This window comes from Hyla sarda, chromosome 1 (assembly GCF_029499605.1).
Source record: "Hyla sarda isolate aHylSar1 chromosome 1, aHylSar1.hap1, whole genome shotgun sequence".
In the NCBI taxonomy this organism is placed as follows: Eukaryota; Metazoa; Chordata; class Amphibia; order Anura; family Hylidae; genus Hyla; species Hyla sarda.
Genome location: NC_079189.1, coordinates 334,724,193 through 334,745,846, shown reverse-complemented (window position 1 = coordinate 334,745,846; position 21,654 = coordinate 334,724,193). Strand labels below are relative to the sequence as shown.

The following is a 21,654-nucleotide window of genomic DNA, read 5'->3' as shown; positions in this document are numbered from 1 at the left end:
AAAGTCAAACAAGTCAATCCTATTCTATAAGCTATATACAGTGATCCTTCAACTTACAATTGCCTCAACATACAATAGTTTTAACATGCAATGATCTTTTCTGGACCATTGTAACTTGAAACCAGACTCAGTATACAATGCTACGGACAGTCCAGATCTCTGAAACGTGTCAATGGCTGGAAGAACTGGCCAATCAGAATGGGCATTCATTGGTAAAACCCCTGTATTACTGGAGTGCATGCACTGACTGGCTGTTTGGTAGTGCCCCCTACAGTGCAGGGTGGTATTACATGTTCTGTACTACTCTTTACCTGTACCAGGGATAGCTGCTCCTTTGGACACTTTAGGACATTGCGTGTACTGAACAGGACCCTGAAGAAGTTCCTGTCCTCTACATAGACAGTGATTACAGCTCCCAGCAGCTCTTTCTTACTTTTATATGTAAGGACTTGCCTTATCTCTATAAGTTATCTATTTATTTTTCTTTAATCCTCACTTTTTCTTATTTTTGGATGACATTTTGGTGTCTTCAAAACCAGTTACCAGGTTTCCACAGAGATATGGTCTCAACATACAATGGTATCAACATACAATGGTCGTCCTGGATCTTATTAATATTGTAACTTGAGGGACCACTGTATATGCAAGAGTGGTATTGTTTTTTGTTTGTTTTTTGTCTGTAAAAATGCCCAGATTTTTATGCATTGTTACTTGTATTTTTAGTTTTTTGTTAATTAGGTAGTTTACTTTATTAGGAAGATTGTCCCTGTTTGTAATTTCCCCCATTAGGTAGGTGGCCCCTGTAGGTAATCTCAGCTGCCATTAAGGGATATAAAGAATGAGGATCCATCATTTTATACTAAAATCAAATCACGTATTACATGTTAAACCAAAGGTGTAATATATTGTATTAGATACCCATGCAATAAACTATATGTAGGTTGAACAAAAAATGCGTAACCAAAAGAATCGGGGAGCAGATTTATAATATTAATCATAAATATGGTGGTCACCCGCTTTCCGGTCATTATACATAGATGCACAATGCTAACTTTAGGGGATCGTACTTCTTTGCAGTGGAAAAAATAATACTACATTGGCCAGGGGGTATCTTTATTTACCAAATGTCTAGGGCAGAAAGTCAGTGGATTTTTTACCTGAAAACTATGGCACCCAAAGGCCTTAACAGTGATACAGAATTCTTTCCTTTTTGGCTAATTTTTTCTGATTTATTTTTATTTTTAAATATTGCTTACGGTTTAAACAATTTATATGTACCATTGAAATGAATACATCAAAAAAGCATAATCTGGCAAACAGTTTAACAGCCTAACTATAAGTGTATACTTCAGTCACAGTTCAGACTGGGAGCGTTTTTTGGATAAAAAATGTTTTTGTATTTTTTCCACTGGTGTATTTCTTCCTGTATTCTTTGCTGCATGCTTTTTGTTTCTTGTATGGTTATTCTTTTTCTCTTTTAGGGTAGGGTCAAATGGAACGGATCTGCAGCGTATTTTATGATCATATAGTTTCCAGCTTCCCACCTTGTGTGCTGCTCACAACGGCAATCCGCCACTACGAGCAGCTGCACAGGGATGTGCAAGTCACTACGCGCATGCGCAGTGTACTCAGACATCCCGACCACTCTTTGATGTCTGTGAGTGCATGCACGGCTACTCGCAAGTCCCTGTGTGGCTGCACGTAGCGGCGTACTGCCACTGCGAGCAGCACACAAGGTGGAAAACAGCTGGGGACACACTATAAGGTCGGGTCATGGCGGATCCACAGCGTAAAATACACTGTGGATCTGTTACGTGTGACCCTAACCTTATGGGGGATTCTTATGTTTTCTAAGGGTCTATTTACACGTACAGTATTCTGCGCAGATTTGATATGCAGGATTTCAAGCTGTGTTCAGTCATTCAGTTTACATTGAAATCTGCAGCAGAAAATCCTGCGCATCAAATCTGCACAGAATACTGTATGTGTGAATAGACCATAAATCTAACAGAATGGGGGAGATTTATCAAAGTTGTCTATTTCCCGCATCAATATAGACCAACCTACAGAGGGTTAGGCCAGTCTGATGTGCGCTTAATTTATCAAAAGTCGCACGGCTCTTGATAAATTCTGCGCACGGACTTCGGGATCCACAGTTTAGACTGTATTTAAACCTGCTCCAACATGGTTTGACATTTAAGCGTACTTTCGGCCAATGCGACTTTTTGCCAAAAAGTCACTATTGATAAATTCAGCGCCAATGCATTTTTCCATCTAAAATAGACTAGAATGCACTAAAATAGACTAGAATGCATCATGTTCTAAAAATCCTCTAAAGCAAAAGTCGCAAAAATGTTGCACATATTTAGACTGCGACTTTCTGTGCGACAAATTTTGACAGGAAAATCCTTTGATAAATCTTCCCCAATGTTTCTATGTGTTTTGCATTTATTAAATACTGCATCAGTGCATCCAACATTGCCAGAGCCTGGTTCCCTTGTAGTTATTTAAAACCAGGTTAATCACAGGTGACCAGCCCTAACGAAGGAGCACGTCTGCTCTGTAATGCACAGGCTTTAGGGTCCCCTGTGTCAACCATAGTAAAGTCACTATTTTTAGGATCTAGGCTATTTTTTTGCTTTACATCCGCCCTAGGTTGAGGCCAGGGTGCTCTCCAATGCAGTTGAATTGTACCTTTGCTCCCTAAACCAAGTATGGAGTGTGGTAGTTGTTTGCCTGAACACTTTTACACATATAAAACCTGCACAAGAAGACACTCAAGGTAACCTATTGGAATGGTCAGTATTAGCAGTATATGCTGATTCAGAGCATGTATATTAGGCCAGAGGATAGCACACTGGCACACCTGCCGTGGATGTGAACATTGCTGTATACATAGAGACCATAGACTGGTACCATTTAATTGTATGCATATTTGTGATGGGTAGCAATGCTGTAATGTGCATGTGTTCTTATCTGGGCACTTACTGTATTCATTAGCAAGATATTTTTTATTCTATTACCCACTTCTTAGCTGTGCGGCAGTGTTTATTAATATATTGATTTACAGTACCCACATATAGGTGGTGAATGGGATTCCACCTTCTAACACCAGGCTGCAGTGAATATACACTCTTTATAAGATTTAGCCCTAGTGTATATCTCTTTATCTTGGCCCCTGTAGGAAGTTTTCTTATTAGGTATGTGGTGCCTTGGGGGGGCGGGGTTTATGGTAGTTGGGGTGCCGCTGTGAGGTATATCACAGTTATAATTAACTCTTGTCAGTCGTGACGCCAGGGTAAGGGTTAAATGTTGTATGGCTTGGCCTATCGCCACCCTTCCCAAGAGCGATAGGTAGATGCAGAATAAAGTATTGTCCACAACCAGAGCTTTGCCGAAAACTTGCATAAACTTTACTGAAGATTTTCTGTAACATGCGAACATAAGCAACAGTCTTTGTAACAGAGTCTATGAACAGCTCAGCTTAGATTGACAGTTGGTTGGGACTTGAGTAAGTTCCTCAGCTTGTAGGGATTTAGTATGCGCAGATCCGCTGGATTTAGGGTTATGTTTAGGTCCAGGGTCCTTGCCGATGTTTGCGGGGAAATTTAGAAGAACTCACTAACTGATTCAGCCGAGGCCACAAGGCTTTGACCTAGTAATTGTCGTTGAAAGTTGCGGAGGTCCTACATCATTCAGTGACAGCAACCCAAGAGAGAGAATAATGGCCGCAGCTCCCTTATATGGGCAGGGGCAGGCCGTTTTAGGATTGGTCCACACCGTCTGTCACTCAGCTTTACAATGTCTTGTGGGTATCACATGTCCCATGAACCTCCAAAGGTCCTTTTTACCTACCATAGATACTAAAACATCGTCATGTGACCCGCAGGTCCTGCGACGCTAGCGCAAGGTAAGTACACTTTTTATATACATTTATTTACATTTACCTGAGTAATGTATTAACTATTTAAGGGGTGACTAGGGGAGGACTAGACCTGAGGACCCCACGGTTCATAGGAACTCTGACTTTGGGGACCCCTACCAAGGTACTGTATGTAATACGGTACCAGGACACCACAAACCCCCTTACTTAAAACAAGTTGACCCCGACGCCTGTCCCTTAAGGCAGAGGAACTAAGACGAAGGCTAAGGAAGAAATTATTATACATATTTACATCCTGACACATTCTTATGACTAGAGATAATTCCTTTCACTGGAGATAATGCTAGTCACATTAGACACTTAGAACTTTCTATACATTTTTAAAGTTCTCTATACATATCTAAAGCTCTCTAAAACATTTCTCAAGCTTTCTAGATATTCATACACAACTCTCTAAACACTTTAGAAGCTCTCTAAACATTTATTCTCAAGCTTCCTAGATTTTTATACAGCTCTCTAAACATTTATTCTCAAGCTGTCTAGACACATTTATCTCACTAAAACATTTTACGTTTCGCCATTTATGTTTACCTGTTAGTACACAGAAGGTTATATTGGCTTGCCTTAGGCTTTCTAACAATAAGTTAGCTACTAGGGTCTATTGGCTACACGCTTCTTACCCCTAGAACACAACAGTATAACCTTACCTAGGTTACCTTTAATAAATACGTGCATCAATTTTTAGCTCGCAAGAGCACCTACTGGCCAGGTAGTTCATCTCACACACATAAAAAGAAAAGAAAGATTAGTGTCCCTAACAGTGGCAGGAATTGGATAATGACTTAGGCTACAATTCCTAAAGTGTTTTTTTCTTTATTGTGAGATATATTTTATTTTGGTGTACTAAGTTAGAATTAAGTAAGTACATTTTAAGTGATTTATTTGGTGTACTACGTGTACAGATACTATTTGGAAGATCAGTCTTGATATCTTAAGGGTAGCTTATTCTGTGACAGGAGCTAGCGATTGGTGACAGTAATGCTACTCTCAGAGGAGCTGAGAGAGTCACCTTTTAGTAACTACTAAAACACCTTTCAAATGTTCCTAGTGTATGTACATGTGTACAAGAATTATTTACATTTTACCTTTTGTGTACACGTGCATTTAAGCAGACATTTTTCTGTGTACAACAACTACCGCATTTATCGGGGTATACCACGCACCGGCCTATAACACGCACCCTCATTTTACCAAGGATATTTAGGTAAAAAAAAGTTTTTTACCCAAATATCCATGGTAAAATGAGGGTGCGTGTGTGCGCGTGTATACCCCGATATACCCCCAGGAAAGGCAGGGGGAGAGAGGCCGTCGCTGCCTGCTTCTCCCCCCCTGCCTTTCCTGGGGTCTAGAGCCCTGCTGCCTGCCCTTCTCTCCCCCTGGCTATCGGCGCCGCTGCCCGTTCTGTCCCCCTGACTATCGGTACCGGCGCCCCATTGCCGGCGCCGATAGCCAGGGGGAGAGAAGGGGCAGCGGCACCCATTGCCGGCGCAGCTGCCCCGTTGCCTCCCCCCATCCCCGGTGGCATAATTACATGGGTCGGGTCCGCGCTGCTCCAGGCCTCCGGCATGCATCCCCTGCGTCGTTGCTATGCACGGCGCGGCGCACTGACATCATGCGCCGTGCAGCGCATAGCAACGACGAAGGGGATGCACGCCGGAGGCCTACAGCAGCGCGGACCCGACCCAGGTAATTATGCCACCGGGGATGGGGGGAGGCAACGGGGCAGCGGTGCCGGCAAAGGGTACCGCTGCCCCTTCTCTCCCCCTGGCTATCGGCGCCGGTACCGATAGTCAGGAGGACAGAACGGGCAGCGGTGCCGATAGCCAGGGGGTGAGAAGGGCCGGCAGCAGGGCTCTAGACCCCAGGGAAGGCAGGGGGAGAGAAGCGGGCAGCGACGGCCTCTCTCCCCCTGCCTTTCCTGGGGCGGTATCGGCGTATAACACGCACATAGACTTTAGGCTAAAAATTTTAGCCTAAAAAGTGCGTGTTATACGCCGAAAAATACGGTACTTAAATTTTTAAATACACAGACACAAAGCTACTTTTCTGTGTACAATAACCATTTACATTTTTTTATACTAGCAGAAATATTTATTAGATCACTCCCAACAAGGTTCAGGTGCATACACCTGATAAGTGCAATTTTTAGCAAGAAGTCTTTACGTTACTATGGAGGTAGAAGGTATATACACGAAATTGGCATGTAAGGATCAGCAGTCCACCTACACTAGGAGTCTTTTTGAGGTATATACACAAAACTGGTGTGTAAGGATCAGCAGTCCACCTACACTAGGAGTTTTTTTAAACACGGCCTTACCACAAATCAGCCGGGCACAAAACTTACGAATCTCCTGTAGGCTAGAAGTCTCTTGACCAAAGGGTCAGGCACAAGCTTGATTGATGGTTACGTTGCAAAACTTGGAAAAGTCTTAGCACAGTCCTGCTAAGCACATTTTCTTGAACTTGGTAGTTGCTGAAAAATAAAGAAGTTAGCAAGGGAAAAAACAAAGGTTAGCAAATATCAGTCCCTTAGAAGACATTCCTCTGAATTCTTCCTACTCCTCTTCTAGACCCCCTAGCTCTTCCAACATTTAGAGCTGTCAGGGAGTTGATATAACTCTCCCACACCACATTGGTGAGAGTAGAGTGAGACACTGAAGGATTCAAAGTGACCAGAGGACTACTGGCCACTGTGGTAGCTGGTATCATGGTTGGTGCTGGTTGGTTCAGCCCCACGTCCATGTCAGGAGTGGGCCGCAGCACTTTAGTTGGTACCTGAGAAGAAAGCAAAATCTCCTCGCCAGGAGAGGACCTAGGTACTGTCGTTGGTGCCCAACGTTTAGGCTTCATCTTTTTGTCTTTAGCAGGTCTGGGAACTTCACTGTACTCAGAAAGAAGTGGCTGCTGCTGTAGTAGATGTCTCTCTGCAGACTCTTCAGCATAGGCAGGAGGAGCAGGCCACGTTGATCTCAGCTTGAAGGGATCGGACTCCCAATCAGTTGAAGGAAAATACTTGAAGGGTATTTGAGTTGGAGCTGCTGGTCTGGTTACTGCCGCAGCCCATTCTCCACAAAGACCACAGACAGGGGTATATTCCACAATCTCACCCACCTCCAGTGAGTAAAACCTCTTTTCAATGTATGGCCTCTGTACAGCTCGCCGATTTACGAGGAGGGTTTGCCCTGTGTGGCAATCCATAAGTGTCCCGTACCCTCTGGCCTTGTCAAACTTTGTTACAGTGGCTCTGCATCTTTCCAAAGGTTTCTCCCCTTCTCGGGGGTAGTCCCACATTCTGATGTAATGCACCTCCATTTCTTTTGTGTTTTGTTGATAGCGCACTTGTTCTTCATATGGCAGATGAACACGTTTAGGTGCATACAGTTCCCTGTGTCGGGCCTTTAATTGTGCCATCAATTCAGCTATTTCAGCCTCATGACGGGCCCTTTCTCTTTGAGCAGTGGGAACTGGAGGGAGTTGCCCACCTGTTAGAAGTTACTCCCATTAAGTAGGTGGCCACTGTAGATAGTTTCCCCTGTTAGGTAGGTGGTCCCTGTAGGTAGTTTCCTCTGTTAGGTAGTTTACCCCTGTGTTTAGTTTTCCCCATTAGTAAGGTTTCTACTTCAGGTAGTTTCCCCATTAGGTACATTTTTCTTTTTGGTACTTCATTAGGTAGGTGGTCTCTGTAGTTAGTTTGGACCCTGCATGTATTTTTCCCTGTTAGGTAGGTTGCACCTATGGATAGTTTCCCCATTTGGTATGTTGCTCCTATTGGTATCTTACTGATAGTAGTAGGGACTTTATTCTTTCATTTAAAATACCAAATTAACAATTAAACAGGAATTTAGGTGCACTACTGTGATAGATGTATACAATGACATTGGCTAACCCTTAAAACTGATATTAAAATTGAGACATTAGCCAGTATATCCTTATATGAAGGACATAGCTGAGCCCGCACACCAACGCCAAGGTTTCTCAAGTGGCACGGGACCTAACACTTAACCTACATGTGCCATATGGGCAATACCAGGGGCCAGTGGGCAATTACAGCAGCATTAGGTCTGACTCACAGCCTACTCCCAGTTACCTCCAGTGTAGCTGGGCACACATACAATGGGAGGATGGAGGCAGGCTATAAGCCCCACCCAAGTTGACTAATGCGTTGCCGGCCTCACAGGTGACCCTTAATGCTGCCTAGAAAGTAATCAAGGCACATTAAATGTGGAGTTTATAAACAATCTTGCAAAAATGCTCTTTTGGCTACGGATGCCATCAGAGCTGTGCACATGCAAGCCAGGAGAAATCCACGCAGTGCAAAAAACTATTTATCCCACATTTTTCTTCCTTGGTTGCTCTGATTGTGGCTCTCACAAAAAAGGGCTCTAATCCTACATCTTGGCCTCATGAGGTCAAACAGGCCTTCTCCCGTTTAAAGTCTGCATTTGCCTCTGCTCCCGAGACCCGGTGCTTTCGAGACCTGATCCGAAGAGGCCCATTGCTTTGGAAGTTGATGCCTCATCTGTTGGAGCCGGTGCCGTCCTTACTCAGAAAAACACCAAGGGCAAGACTGTAACTTGTGGGTTCTTTTCCAAGACCTTCTTTCCTGCTGAGAGGAATTACTCCATTGAAAATCAAAAACTCATCGCCATTAAGCTTGCTTTGGAGGAATGGCAACATTTATTGGAAGGATCATCTCATCCTGTCAGCATCTACTCCGACCATAAGAATCTTCTGTACCTACTGTCCGCTCAGCGTTTGAACCCCCGCCAGGCAAGATGGTGTTTGTTCTTTTCTAGGTTCAACTTCTACATTCACTTCTGTTTACCTGATAAGAACATCAGGGCTGATGCTCTCTCCAGGTCCTCTGATGTCATAGGTTTGGACTCCACGCCAAGGAAAATTATTACTCCTGATCACTTGATTTCTGCTGCTCCTGCTGTTATTCAGCAAGTTCCTCCTGGAAAATCCTTTGTGCCCGCCAGATTGAGACGCAAGGTACTAAAATGGGGTCATTCTTCCTTGACGGCTGGTCATCCTGGAGTACGTAAGACTCTGCTTCTAATCTCTCGGCACTACCGGTGGCCACACCTTGGCCGCAACTGTTACGCCGAGCGCTCCGGGTCCCCGCTCCTCCCCGGAGCGCTCGCTACACTTCCCTCACTGCAGCGCCCCGGTCGGTTCCACGGACCCGGGGCGCTGCGTTACCACCTCCGGCCGGGATGCGATTCGCGATGCGGGTAGCGCCCGCTCGCGATGCGCACCCCGGCTCCCGTACCTTACTCGCTCCCCGTCAGTTCTGTCCCGGCGCGCGCGGCCCCGCTCCCTAGGGCGCGCGCGCGCCGGGTCTTTGCGATTTAAAGGGCCACTGCACCGCTGATTGGTGCAGTGGTTCCAATTAGTGTTTACACCTGTGCACTTCCCTATATCACCTCACTTCCCCTTCACTCCCTCGCCGGATCTTGTTGCCCTAGTGCCAGTGAAAGCGTTCCTTGTGTGTTCCTTGCCTGTGATTCCAGACCTTCTGCCGTTGCCCCTGACTACGATCCTTGCTGCCTGCCCCGACCTTCTGCTACGTCCGACCTTGCTTCTGTCTACTCCCTTGTACCGCGCCTATCTTCAGCAGCCAGAGAGGTTGAGCCGTTGCTAGGGGATACGACCTGGTCACTACCGCCGCAGCAAGACCATCCCGCTTTGCGGCGGGCTCTGGTGAAAACCAGTAGTGACTTAGAACCGATCCTCTAGCACGGTCCACGCCAATCCCTCTCTGGCACAGAGGATCCACCACCTGCCAGCCGGCATCGTGACAGTAGATCCGGCCATGGATCCCGCTGAAGTTCCTCTGCCAGTTGTCGCTGACCTCACCACGGTGGTCGCCCAGCAGTCACAACAGATTGCGCAACAAGGCCAACAGCTGTCTCAACTGACTGTTATGCTACAACAGTTACTACCACAGCTCCAGCAATCATCTCCTCCGCCAGCTCCTGTACCTCCTCCGCAGCGAGTGGCCGCTTCTGGAATACGACTATCCTTGCCGGATAAATTTGATGGGGACTCTAAGTTTTGCCGTGGCTTTCTTTCCCAATGTTCATTACACTTGGAGATGATGTCGGACCAGTTCCCCACTGAAAGGTCTAAGGTGGCTTTCGTAGTCAGCCTGCTGTCTGGAAAAGCCCTGGCTTGGGCCACACCGCTCTGGGACCGCAATGACCCCGTCACTGCCTCTGTACACTCCTTCTTCTCGGAAATTCGAAGTGTCTTTGAGGAACCTGCCCGAGCCTCTTCTGCTGAGACTGCCCTGTTGAACCTGGTCCAGGGTAATTCTTCCGTTGGCGAGTATGCCGTACAGTTCCGTACCCTTGCTTCAGAATTATCCTGGAATAATGAGGCACTCTGCGCGACCTTTAAAAAAGGCCTATCCAGCAACATTAAAGATGTTCTGGCCGCACGAGAAATCCCTGCTAACCTACATGAACTCATCCATCTTGCCACTCGCATTGACATGCGTTTTTCCGAACGGCGTCAGGAGCTCCGCCAGGATATGGACTCTGTTCGCACGAGGCGTTTCTTCTCCCCGGCTCCTCTCTCCTCTGGTCCCCTGCAATCTGTTCCTGTGCCTCCCGCCGTGGAGGCTATGCAGGTCGACCGGTCTCGCCTGACACCCCAAGAGAGGACACGACGCCGCATGGAGAATCTCTGCCTGTACTGTGCTAGTACCGAACACTTCCTGAAGGATTGTCCTATCCGTCCTCCCCGCCTGGAAAGACGTCCGCTGACTCCGCACAAAAGTGAGACAGTCCTTGATGTCTACTCTGCTTCTCCACGTCTTACTGTACCTGTGCGGATGTCTGCCTCTGCCTTCTCCTTCTCTGCTGTGGCCTTCTTGGACTCTGGATCTGCAGGAAATTTTATCTTAGCCTCTCTCGTCAACAGGTTCAACATCCCGGTGACCAGTCTCGCCAGACCCCTCTACATCAATTGTGTAAACAATGAAAGATTGGACTGTACTATACGTTTCCGCACGGAGCCCCTTCTAATGTGCATCGGATCTCATCACGAGAGGATTGAACTGTTGGTCCTCCCCAATTGCACTTCTGAAATCCTTCTTGGACTTCCCTGGCTTCAACTCCATTCCCCAATCCTGGATTGGTCCACTGGGGAGATCAAGAGTTGGGGGCCCTCTTGTTCCAAGGACTGCTTAAAACCGGTTCCCAGTAAACCTTGCCGTGTCCCTGTGCTTCCTCATGTAACCGGTCTCCCTAAGGCCTATATGGACTTTGCGGACGTTTTTTGCAAAAAACAAGCTGAGACTCTACCTCCTCACAGGCCTTATGATTGTCCCATTGACCTCCTCCCGGGCACTACTCCACCCCGGGGCAGAATCTATCCTCTGTCCGTCCCAGAGACTCTTGCCATGTCTGAATACGTCCAAGAAAATTTAAAAAAGGGCTTTATCCGTAAATCCTCCTCTCCTGCCGGAGCCGGATTTTTCTTTGTGTCCAAAAAAGATGGCTCTCTACGTCCTTGCATTGACTACCGCGGTCTTAATAAAATCACGGTTAAGAACCGCTACCCCCTACCCCTCATCTCTGAACTCTTTGATCGTCTCCAAGGTGCCCATATTTTTACCAAACTGGACTTAAGAGGTGCTTATAATCTCATCCGCATCAGAGAGGGGGATGAATGGAAAACGGCATTTAACACCAGAGATGGACACTTTGAGTATCTGGTCATGCCCTTTGGTCTATGCAACGCCCCTGCCGTCTTCCAAGACTTTGTTAATGAAATTTTTCGTGATCTCCTATACTCCTGTGTTGTTGTATATCTGGACGATATCCTGATTTTTTCTGCCAATCTTGAAGAACACCGCCAGCATGTCCGTATGGTTCTTCAGAGACTTCGTGATAATCAACTCTATGCCAAAATAGAGAAATGTCTGTTTGAATGCCAATCTCTTCCTTTTCTAGGATACTTGGTCTCTGGCCAGGGACTACAAATGGACCCAGATAAACTCTCTGCCGTCTTAGATTGGCCACGCCCCTCCGGACTCCGTGCCATCCAACGTTTTTTGGGGTTCGCCAATTATTACAGGCAATTTATTCCACATTTTTCTACCATTGTGGCTCCTATTGTGGCTTTAACAAAAAAAAATGCCGATCCCAAGTCTTGGCCTCCTCAAGCGGAAGACGCCTTTAAACGACTCAAGTCTGCCTTTTCTTCGGCTCCCGTGCTCTCCAGACCTGACCCATCTAAACCCTTCCTATTGGAGGTTGATGCCTCCTCAGTGGGAGCTGGAGCTGTCCTTCTACAAAAAAACTCTTCCGGGCATGCTGTTACTTGTGGTTTTTTTTCCAGGACCTTCTCTCCGGCGGAGAGGAACTACTCCATCGGGGATCGAGAGCTTCTAGCCATTAAATTAGCACTTGAGGAATGGAGGCATCTGCTGGAGGGATCAAGATTTCCAGTTATTATTTACACCGATCACAAGAACCTCTCCTACCTCCAGTCTGCCCAACGGCTGAATCCTCGTCAGGCCAGGTGGTCTCTGTTCTTTGCCCGATTTAATTTTGAAATTCACTTTCGGCCTGCTGATAAGAACATTAGGGCCGATGCTCTCTCTCGTTCCTCAGATGCCTCTGAAATTGAACTCTCTCCTCAACACATCATTCCTCCTGACTGCCTGATTTCCACTTCTCCAGCCTCCATCAGGCAAACTCCTCCAGGAAAGACCTTTGTTTCTCCACGCCAACGCCTTGGGATCCTCAAATGGGGTCACTCCTCCCATCTCGCAGGTCATGCGGGCATCAAGAAATCTGTGCAACTCATCTCTCGCTTCTATTGGTGGCCGACTCTAGAGACTGATGTGGTGGACTTTGTGCGAGCCTGCACTATCTGTGCCCGGGATAAGACTCCTCGCCAGAAGCCCGCTGGTTTTCTTCATCCTCTACCTGTCCCCGAACAACCTTGGTCTCTGATTGGTATGGATTTTATTACTGACTTACCCCCATCCCATGGCAACACTGTTATTTGGGTGGTCGTTGATCGATTCTCCAAAATGGCACATTTCATCCCTCTTCCTGGTCTTCCTTCAGCGCCTCAGTTGGCTAAACAATTTTTTGTACACATTTTTCGTCTTCACGGGTTGCCTACACAGATCGTCTCGGATAGAGGCGTCCAATTTGTGTCTAAATTCTGGAGGGCTCTCTGTAAACAACTCAAGATTAAATTAAATTTTTCTTCTGCATACCATCCTCAATCCAATGGACAAGTAGAGAGAATTAACCAGATCTTGGGTGACTATTTACGACATTTTGTTTCCTCCCGCCAGGATGACTGGGCAGATCTTCTACCTTGGGCCGAATTCTCGTATAATTTCAGAATCTCTGAATCTTCCTCCAAATCTCCGTTTTTCGTGGTGTACGGCCGTCACCCTCTTCCCCCCCTCCCTACCCCCTTGCCCTCTGGTCTGCCCGCTGTGGATGAAATTTCTCGTGATCTTTCCACCATATGGAAAGAGACCCAAAATTCTCTCTTACAGGCTTCTTCTCGCATGAAGAGATTCGCAGATAAGAAAAGAAGAGCTCCTCCCATTTTTTCCCCTGGAGACAAGGTATGGCTCTCCGCTAAATATGTCCGTTTCCGTGTCCCGAGCTATAAGTTGGGACCACGCTATCTTGGTCCTTTTAAAGTTTTGTGTCAAATTAATCCTGTCTCTTACAAACTTCTTCTTCCTCCTTCTCTTCGTATCCCTAATGCCTTTCACGTCTCTCTTCTTAAACCTCTCATCCTCAACCGTTTTTCTCCTAAATCTGTTCCTCCCACTCCTGTTTCCGGCTCCTCGGACATCTTCTCTGTCAAAGAGATTTTGGCCTCTAAAAAGGTCAGGGGAAGAACTTTTTTTTTAGTGGATTGGGAGGGTTGTGGTCCAGAAGAGAGGTCCTGGGAACCTGAGGACAATATCCTGGACAAAAGTCTGATCCTCAGGTTCTCAGGCCCCAAGAAGAGGGGGAGACCCAAGGGGGGGGGTACTGTTACGCCGAGCGCTCCGGGTCCCCGCTCCTCCCCGGAGCGCTCGCTACACTTCCCTCACTGCAGCGCCCCGGTCGGTTCCACGGACCCGGGGCGCTGCGTTACCACCTCCGGCCGGGATGCGATTCGCGATGCGGGTAGCGCCCGCTCGCGATGCGCACCCCGGCTCCCGTACCTTACTCGCTCCCCGTCAGTTCTGTCCCGGCGCGCGCGGCCCCGCTCCCTAGGGCGCGCGCGCGCCGGGTCTTTGCGATTTAAAGGGCCACTGCACCGCTGATTGGTGCAGTGGTTCCAATTAGTGTTTACACCTGTGCACTTCCCTATATCACCTCACTTCCCCTTCACTCCCTCGCCGGATCTTGTTGCCCTAGTGCCAGTGAAAGCGTTCCTTGTGTGTTCCTTGCCTGTGATTCCAGACCTTCTGCCGTTGCCCCTGACTACGATCCTTGCTGCCTGCCCCGACCTTCTGCTACGTCCGACCTTGCTTCTGTCTACTCCCTTGTACCGCGCCTATCTTCAGCAGCCAGAGAGGTTGAGCCGTTGCTAGGGGATACGACCTGGTCACTACCGCCGCAGCAAGACCATCCCGCTTTGCGGCGGGCTCTGGTGAAAACCAGTAGTGACTTAGAACCGATCCTCTAGCACGGTCCACGCCAATCCCTCTCTGGCACAGAGGATCCACCACCTGCCAGCCGGCATCGTGACAGCAACATGATGTTTCTGACTTCTCAGCAGAGACCTTCTGGACTCTTACAGCCTTTACCCATTCCATAGACTCCTTGGTCCCACATCGCTATGGATTTTATGACCAATCGCCCACCATCTCGTAATAACACCGTCATTTGGGTCGTGGTGGATCGGTTTTCCAAGATGGCTAATTTCATTACTCTACCTGGTCTTCCATCTGCCCCACAGCTGGCAAAGTACTTCCTGCTACATATCTTTCGTCTTCATCTCCCATAGACATGAATAGAGGGGTGTGTCGGCGGTGGTCGCCCATTATCCGACCTGGAGCAGAGTTCGCTCTGTGCAGCGGTTTTCTGGGAGCTGAATCGGAGATTGCAGGCAGTCCCTGCGGGGGATGCCCCTTTAACCTCTTAAGGACGTAGGGCGTACCTGTACGCCCTACGCCCGGTCCCAGTATTTAAAACGGGGTCACGGCGTGACCCCGCATCACACCGGGTCGGTCCCGGCTGCTTGTCATAGCCGGGACCCTGGGCATCGATCAAAGTTGACCGCCGCGTCTGAAAGTGAAAGTAAACGCTTCCCGGCAGATCAGTCGGGCTGATCGGGACATCGCGATAAAATCGCGATGTCCCGATCAGCTAGGACGCAGGCGGAGGTCCCCTTACCTGTTTCTGCGGCGTCCGATCGGGGTTTGATTGCTCCAAGCCTGAGTTACAGGCTTGAGCAATCGAGCCCCTATCTCACTGATCCGTGCAAAGCTATGGCTTTGCATGGATCAGTAAAGGGATCAGTGTGTGCAGTGCTATAGCCCCCTATAAGACATCAGTGTGTGCAGTGTTATAGGTCCCTATGGGAGCTATAGCACTGCAAAAAGAAAGTGAAAAAAAGTTAACAAAGGTCATTTAACCCCTCCCCTAATAAAAGTTTGAATCACCCCCCTTTTCCCATAAAAAAAAAACTGTGTAAACAAAAATAAACATATGTGGTATCGCCGTGTGCGGAAATGTCCGAACTATAAAAATATATTGTTAATTAAATCGGACAGTCGATGGCGTACACGCAAAAAAATTCCAAAGTCCAAAATAGCGTATTTTGGGTTACTTTTTATATCATGAAAAAATGTATAAAAAGCAATCAAAAAGTCTGATCAATACAAAAATGGTACCGATAAAAACTTCAGAACACGGCGCAAAAAATTTGTCCTCATACCGGCCCGTACGCAGAAAGATAAAAAAAAGTTATAGGGAAATTTTCCTGCATGTAGTTATGATTTTTTTCCGAAGTACGACAATATCCAATCTATATAAGTAGGGTATCATTTTAACCGTATGGATCTACAGAATAAATATAAGGTGTTATTTTTACCGAAAAATGCACTGCGTAGAAACAGAAGCCCCCAAAAATTACAAAATGAATTTTTTTCTTCAATTTTGACGCACAATTATTTTTTTCCTTTTTTCCGTGGATTTTTGGGTAAAATGACTAATGTCACTGCAAAGAAGAATTGATGGCGCATAAAATAAGCCATCATATGGCATTTTATGTGCAAAAGTGAAAGAGTTATGATTTTTAGAAGGTGATGAGGAAAAAATGAAAATGCAAAAACGGAAAAACCCTGCGTACTCACCAGTTAAGGCTCCATGTATGGATCTACAGAATAAATATAAGGTGTTATTTTTACCGAAAAATGCACTGCGTAGAAACAGTAATGCAGTAAATGCAATCATTGAAATTTATTGAGCACTATAAAAAAAAAGCCCTCTGTCAACTACAAAAAAAAGACAATACTTATTTTGCAACTAGAATTTTACTGATTTTAATGATTTTTAAATGTAAATTGCAGTCCTTAGTATTCAGCTTACAAGCCATTTGGACATATTACTTTCTTATTTTATCAAATTGCCATCCACTGATTGCAGCAAGTTATTACTTCAATTTACCAGAATGCAAACATGAAAATAGAACTGATACCCATTTATTGTTTGTGTACATTCATTGCCTATCAGTAAAAAACCTTATCCTGTCTGAATGAGAATTAAGAAGAAAAAAAAACACTTTGGACATCAAAGAGATGATTGTGCACACACATGGGTACAACTACAGATGCACAACAAAGCTGAACATTTTCCACAATAGTCTATGCATATCGTACATATGACCTACTTGGCAAATCCCTGAAAATTCTGCTGCTTCTAGAATATTTTGAGAGCTGTTACAATTGAAGTACTCATTGTTATGGAGATCATGCTATACAAAGCATATTGTAGATAAATATTAGCTGATAATTTTTTTTTAGCAATTTAGCATAAAGGTATCTTTATTTACATAAAGTAAATATTCATTTTTCCATACTGCGTGAGATTTAAAGGGGTATATTGATGAAAAACAATTTTTTTTTAATTTTTTTTTTTTTTGACCGACTGGTGCCAGAAAGTAAAACAGATTTGGAAATAACTTCTATTGAAAAAAATCTTAATGATTCCGGTACTTAGCAGCTGCTGTATGCTCCACAGGAAGTTGAGTTGTTCTTTTCAGTCTAACCCATAGTGCTCTTTTGACACCTCTGTCCATGTCAGGAATTGATTGGAGCAGAAGAAGTTTGCTATGGGGATTTGCTCCTACTCTGGACAGTTCCTAACACAGACAGAGGTGTCAGCAGAGAGCACTGTGGACAGACAGAAAAGACAAACTCAACTTCCTCTCTAGTATACAGCAGCTGATAAGTACTGGAAGGATTAAGAATTTTTACTAGAAGTAACTTACAAATATGTTTAACTTCTGGTACTGGAGTACCCCTTTAAGACTCAGGAAGCATAGTAAATATTTTTAAATGCCCAGGATGCAATGTTACAGTGTTGTACATGTAAAATGTGAAAATGTATTACTATTTCATGTCATCCAGCTTATTTCTGTTCATACAGGGATCAAGAAAATTTTTCCCTGTAACATTTTTTGGATCAATCACTTGGATTGCAGTTTTTTCTTATCTAATGGTATGGTGGGCCCATCAGGTAAGCATACGATAAAAATAAAAATAAAATTATTTGGTTAAATAGCACGAAGATTTTCTTTCTGCTTGGTGTTCTTTTTTATTAAGAACATCTATTGCTTCCTAATATGGCCTGACTGTTTTATTATTACAATTCTATTTAGCATGTGATTATTATAATTTTCTTTATTATACAAAATATACTTACATTGTGTATTTTTCTGTAATTGTCACAGGTTATACAATACTACAGATCAATGTATTACATTACTTTGGTTGAATGCACAAGCCCCTTTTAAAGGGGGTCCTGAGGTTATGCTGAGAAGATGTAGGGGGGGGGGGAGATTTATCAAAACCTGTCCAGAGGAAAAGTTGCTGAGTTGCCCATAGCAACCAATCAGATCTCTTCTTTCATTTCTGAAAAGGCCCATTTAAAAATGAAAGAAGCAATCTGATTGGTTGATATGGGCAACTAAGCAACTTTTTCTCTGGACAGGTTTTGATAAATCACCCCAATAGAGGGAAATGTATTAAAATTTGTGCAGAAAAAAGTTGACCTGTTGTCCATAGCAACCAATCAGATCGCTGCTTTCATTTTTAAATGGGCCTTTTAATAATGAAAGAAGCAATCTGATTGGTTGCTATGGCCAACTAAGGCTGGGTTCACATCACGTTTTAGGCAATACGGGACTGTATACGGCAGGGGGGGAGCTAAAACCGGGTGTTCCCGTATCCCTGCTGTATGCGGCCTGTATGTAATATATTTCAATGAGCCGACCGGAGTGAAACACTGACTCCTGTCGGCTCATTTTTGCCCCATATGCAGTTTTCCCACCGAACCTAAAACAGTGGTTGACCAAGGGGCATACGGGGGACCCAGTTTTAGCTCCCCCCAGCCGTATGCGGTCCCATATTGCCTAAAACGTGATGTGAACCCAGCCTAACTCAGCAACTTATCCTTTTGACAGGTTTTGATAAATCTCCCCCGTAATGTGTAAATTGTGTAGTTCCCCTTATGCACCAAAAGTATTGGAGGCATAAACTCCACAAAACCTATGTAGGTGTCCTGTAATATCTTTTACTCTTTCAATATCCTAAACTACGAGGTTGCACCTCCATGAATTTAACTTATTTTTTTTGTGCATCCCATGGATGCTTTATTACATTAGGATCTGGGGAATTTGGATGACAAGTCATGTCTTTGTCATGCTCAGAGCTGTAGACTTGGACAAATAGATCATAGGGAGAAAAAACAATTATCATCACAAAATTATTTTTGCCAATAATGTTTTTTCAGGTAGGGGAAACTATTGGAATAACAGAAGAAATCATGGGACTCACAATATTAGCTGCTGGTACTTCTATTCCAGACCTCATAACAAGTGTCATTGTTGCACGCAAAGGCCTAGGGGACATGGCAGTATCTAGCTCTGTAGGAAGCAACATTTTTGACATCACAGTTGGGTAAGCATGTATTCCAAGTGTGGCTACTGAAGGAAAGTTGGCATTATTTTATTACTATTACATGAGGTTTTGTTTTTTGTTTTTTAACAGGCTTCCAATGCCCTGGCTCCTATTTTCCATGTTTAACCAATTTCGTCCAGTGATGGTGAGCAGCAATGGCCTCTTCTGTGCTATTGTCCTCCTTTTCATTATGCTGCTGTTCGTCATTCTATCCATCGCCTTGTGCAAGTGGAGAATGAACAAGATCTTAGGATGCATGATGTTTGGTCTCTATTTTGTTTTTTTGATCGTCAGCGTCCTTCTAGAAAACCGCATTATCCTATGTCCAGCTTCTCTCTAGATTTTACGGATTGAAGAACACTGAACCTGATGCTCATGAAGTGAAAGGGTGGAAGCATAGCTTCACCTGCAGAAGGCCAAAAGCATTGTCAGCATGGTTATGAAGTCAACTTATGGCTCTTTTACTAAAGATGTTATAATCTATAGAAACTGTACATTTTCTAATACACACTGTATTCCTGTATTACTCTCTTTACATATGATATATATCCATAAATATATTAATATGCAGATAATGTACAACAAAAAGAGACGCTAGATAAAATGAGATCTACATGTAGGGAATCTCAGCAGCACATGGAATTCATATTTGTCCACTAGGTTTTAATAGAGTTAGCACATCATTTAATCACCATAACTGTATTTCAACACTTCTCTGCCTATAGAATAGTCTGGAAAAAGTGTTGTGGAACAAGAGATGTATTTAACTTCACTTAGGCAGTTAGGAAACAATTCTGAAACTGCTACAATAAAAATGTGGCACACTGTATGCTGAGTATGAAGTGAACACAAATGATTTTTGGCTTACTTACTGTGTACTTACTATATATTTATTGATGGCAGTATTGCAGCACTTCACTTTACAGAACAAAATGAGTGTAATGTATCTTAGCCCAGAAGCATTCAAATCTGGTAATGTATGGAAATGTAAAGCTACCTGGATAATATAGACTTATGATCAAGAATTTCTGTCACACAGTCTTGTGATTTAATGTACCAACTCAAAGTAACAGTTGGTAGTTCTGTTCTGATTGCAAGGCTGAAGAATATCTATCAAATAATAAACATATATTAACAATGAGTGATATATTCTTTGTGTTTTGTATTATTCTCTGGGGGTAAGGCCTACAAGTAGAATACTCATAACTGTTGGCTGGGGGACTTTTTTCTATATTGTAGTTGAAACACGGTCCCCTGCATTTTTTAAATGCATGTTAAAACCTATGACCTACTGTTATGGATTTTTATGCCCTATTATTTTATGCTTTCTTATCTAATTTTTTAAAGGAGTACTCTAGTCCAGAGTATTCCTGCTCCGTTCTGCCAGGGCTGGTAAATAAATGAAAATGAACCCTCACTCACCTCCCTGGGTTCCCGCGGAGCGCCACTACAGCTGTTCGGTCCTCCGGTCCATCTCCTTCATACTTCCTGGTGTAACGAAGCGTCGCATGGCGCTCAGCCTATCGCCGGCCGAGGCTGAACATCGCGGTGGCCGGCTATAGGCTGAGTGCCATGTGACGCTTCGTTACACCCGGAAGTATGATTTTCATTTATTTTGCAGCCCGGGCAGAACGGAGCAGGAATACTCTGGACTAGAGTACTCCTTTAACCTGCACTTATATATTTAAGAACTGCATATAAACCATATAAAGTAGAAGAGTTATGTAACTTACACTTCCAAATAAGGCTACTCTTTTCTTTCTATAGTTTACATATAATGCATTTGGGGTACTCCCAAATTTTTTTTTAAATCAACTGGTGCCAGAAAGTTAAACAGATTTGTAAATCACTTCTATTTCAAAATGTTAATTCTTCCAGTATTTATCAGCTGCTGTATGCTCCACAGGAAGTTCTTTCTTTTTGAATTTCCTTTCTGTATGACCACAGTGCTCTCTGCTGACACCTCTGTCCATTTTAGGAACTGTCCAGAGCAGGATAGGTTTGCTATGGGGATTTGTTCCTACTCTGGACAGCTCCTAAAATGGACACAAGTGTCAGCAGAGAGCACTGTGGTCAGACAGAAAGGAAATTCAAAAAGAAAAGAACATCCTCTGTAGAATACAGCAGCTGATAAGTACTGGAAGGATTAAGATTTTTAAATAGAAGTAATTTACAAATCTGTTTAACTTTCTGGCACCAGTTAATTTAAAACATTTTTTTTCCAGCGGAGTACCCTTTAAAGGTTGCTGAACTTTACTATCAGTATTCCAGTATTCCAACTTTATTCCATTTACCATTTTCCCAGGTATTTTCAGTACAAGACATGTAAATGCTTATTTGAAGTCTGATTATCAATTACTGAGAAGCAGTAACATATCTGGAAAATTTGAGATGACTCAAATAAATAGCTTCTCCTACTAGCTTATTGTTACAACATCATTAATGTTATTGTATGTGAAGTATATGTCTGGCATTTGCATTACTAGATTTGTTCTAGTGAAACAGGAACACAAATGATAACCTCTTAGTTTCAAGTGTTTCTCAT

The 21,654-nt window shown here is 44.4% G+C and overlaps 1 protein-coding gene across 8 annotated transcripts in view; it reads left to right on the top strand.

The window, feature by feature from the left end:
• The window catches only part of SLC24A2 (solute carrier family 24 member 2), a 548,887-nt gene extending 528,637 nt beyond the window's left edge, over positions 1-20,250 (top strand). For all 8 annotated transcript variants that reach the window (XM_056519994.1, XM_056519975.1, XM_056520005.1 and 5 more), the window contains 3 exons: positions 17,578-17,667; positions 18,943-19,109; positions 19,200-20,250. In XM_056519994.1, the coding sequence (XP_056375969.1) occupies positions 17,578-17,667; positions 18,943-19,109; positions 19,200-19,449 (507 nt within the window). In that variant the 3' untranslated portion in view covers positions 19,450-20,250. The remainder of the gene's footprint in view (positions 1-17,577; positions 17,668-18,942; positions 19,110-19,199) is intronic.
• The last annotated feature ends 1,404 nt before the right edge of the window (positions 20,251-21,654 follow it).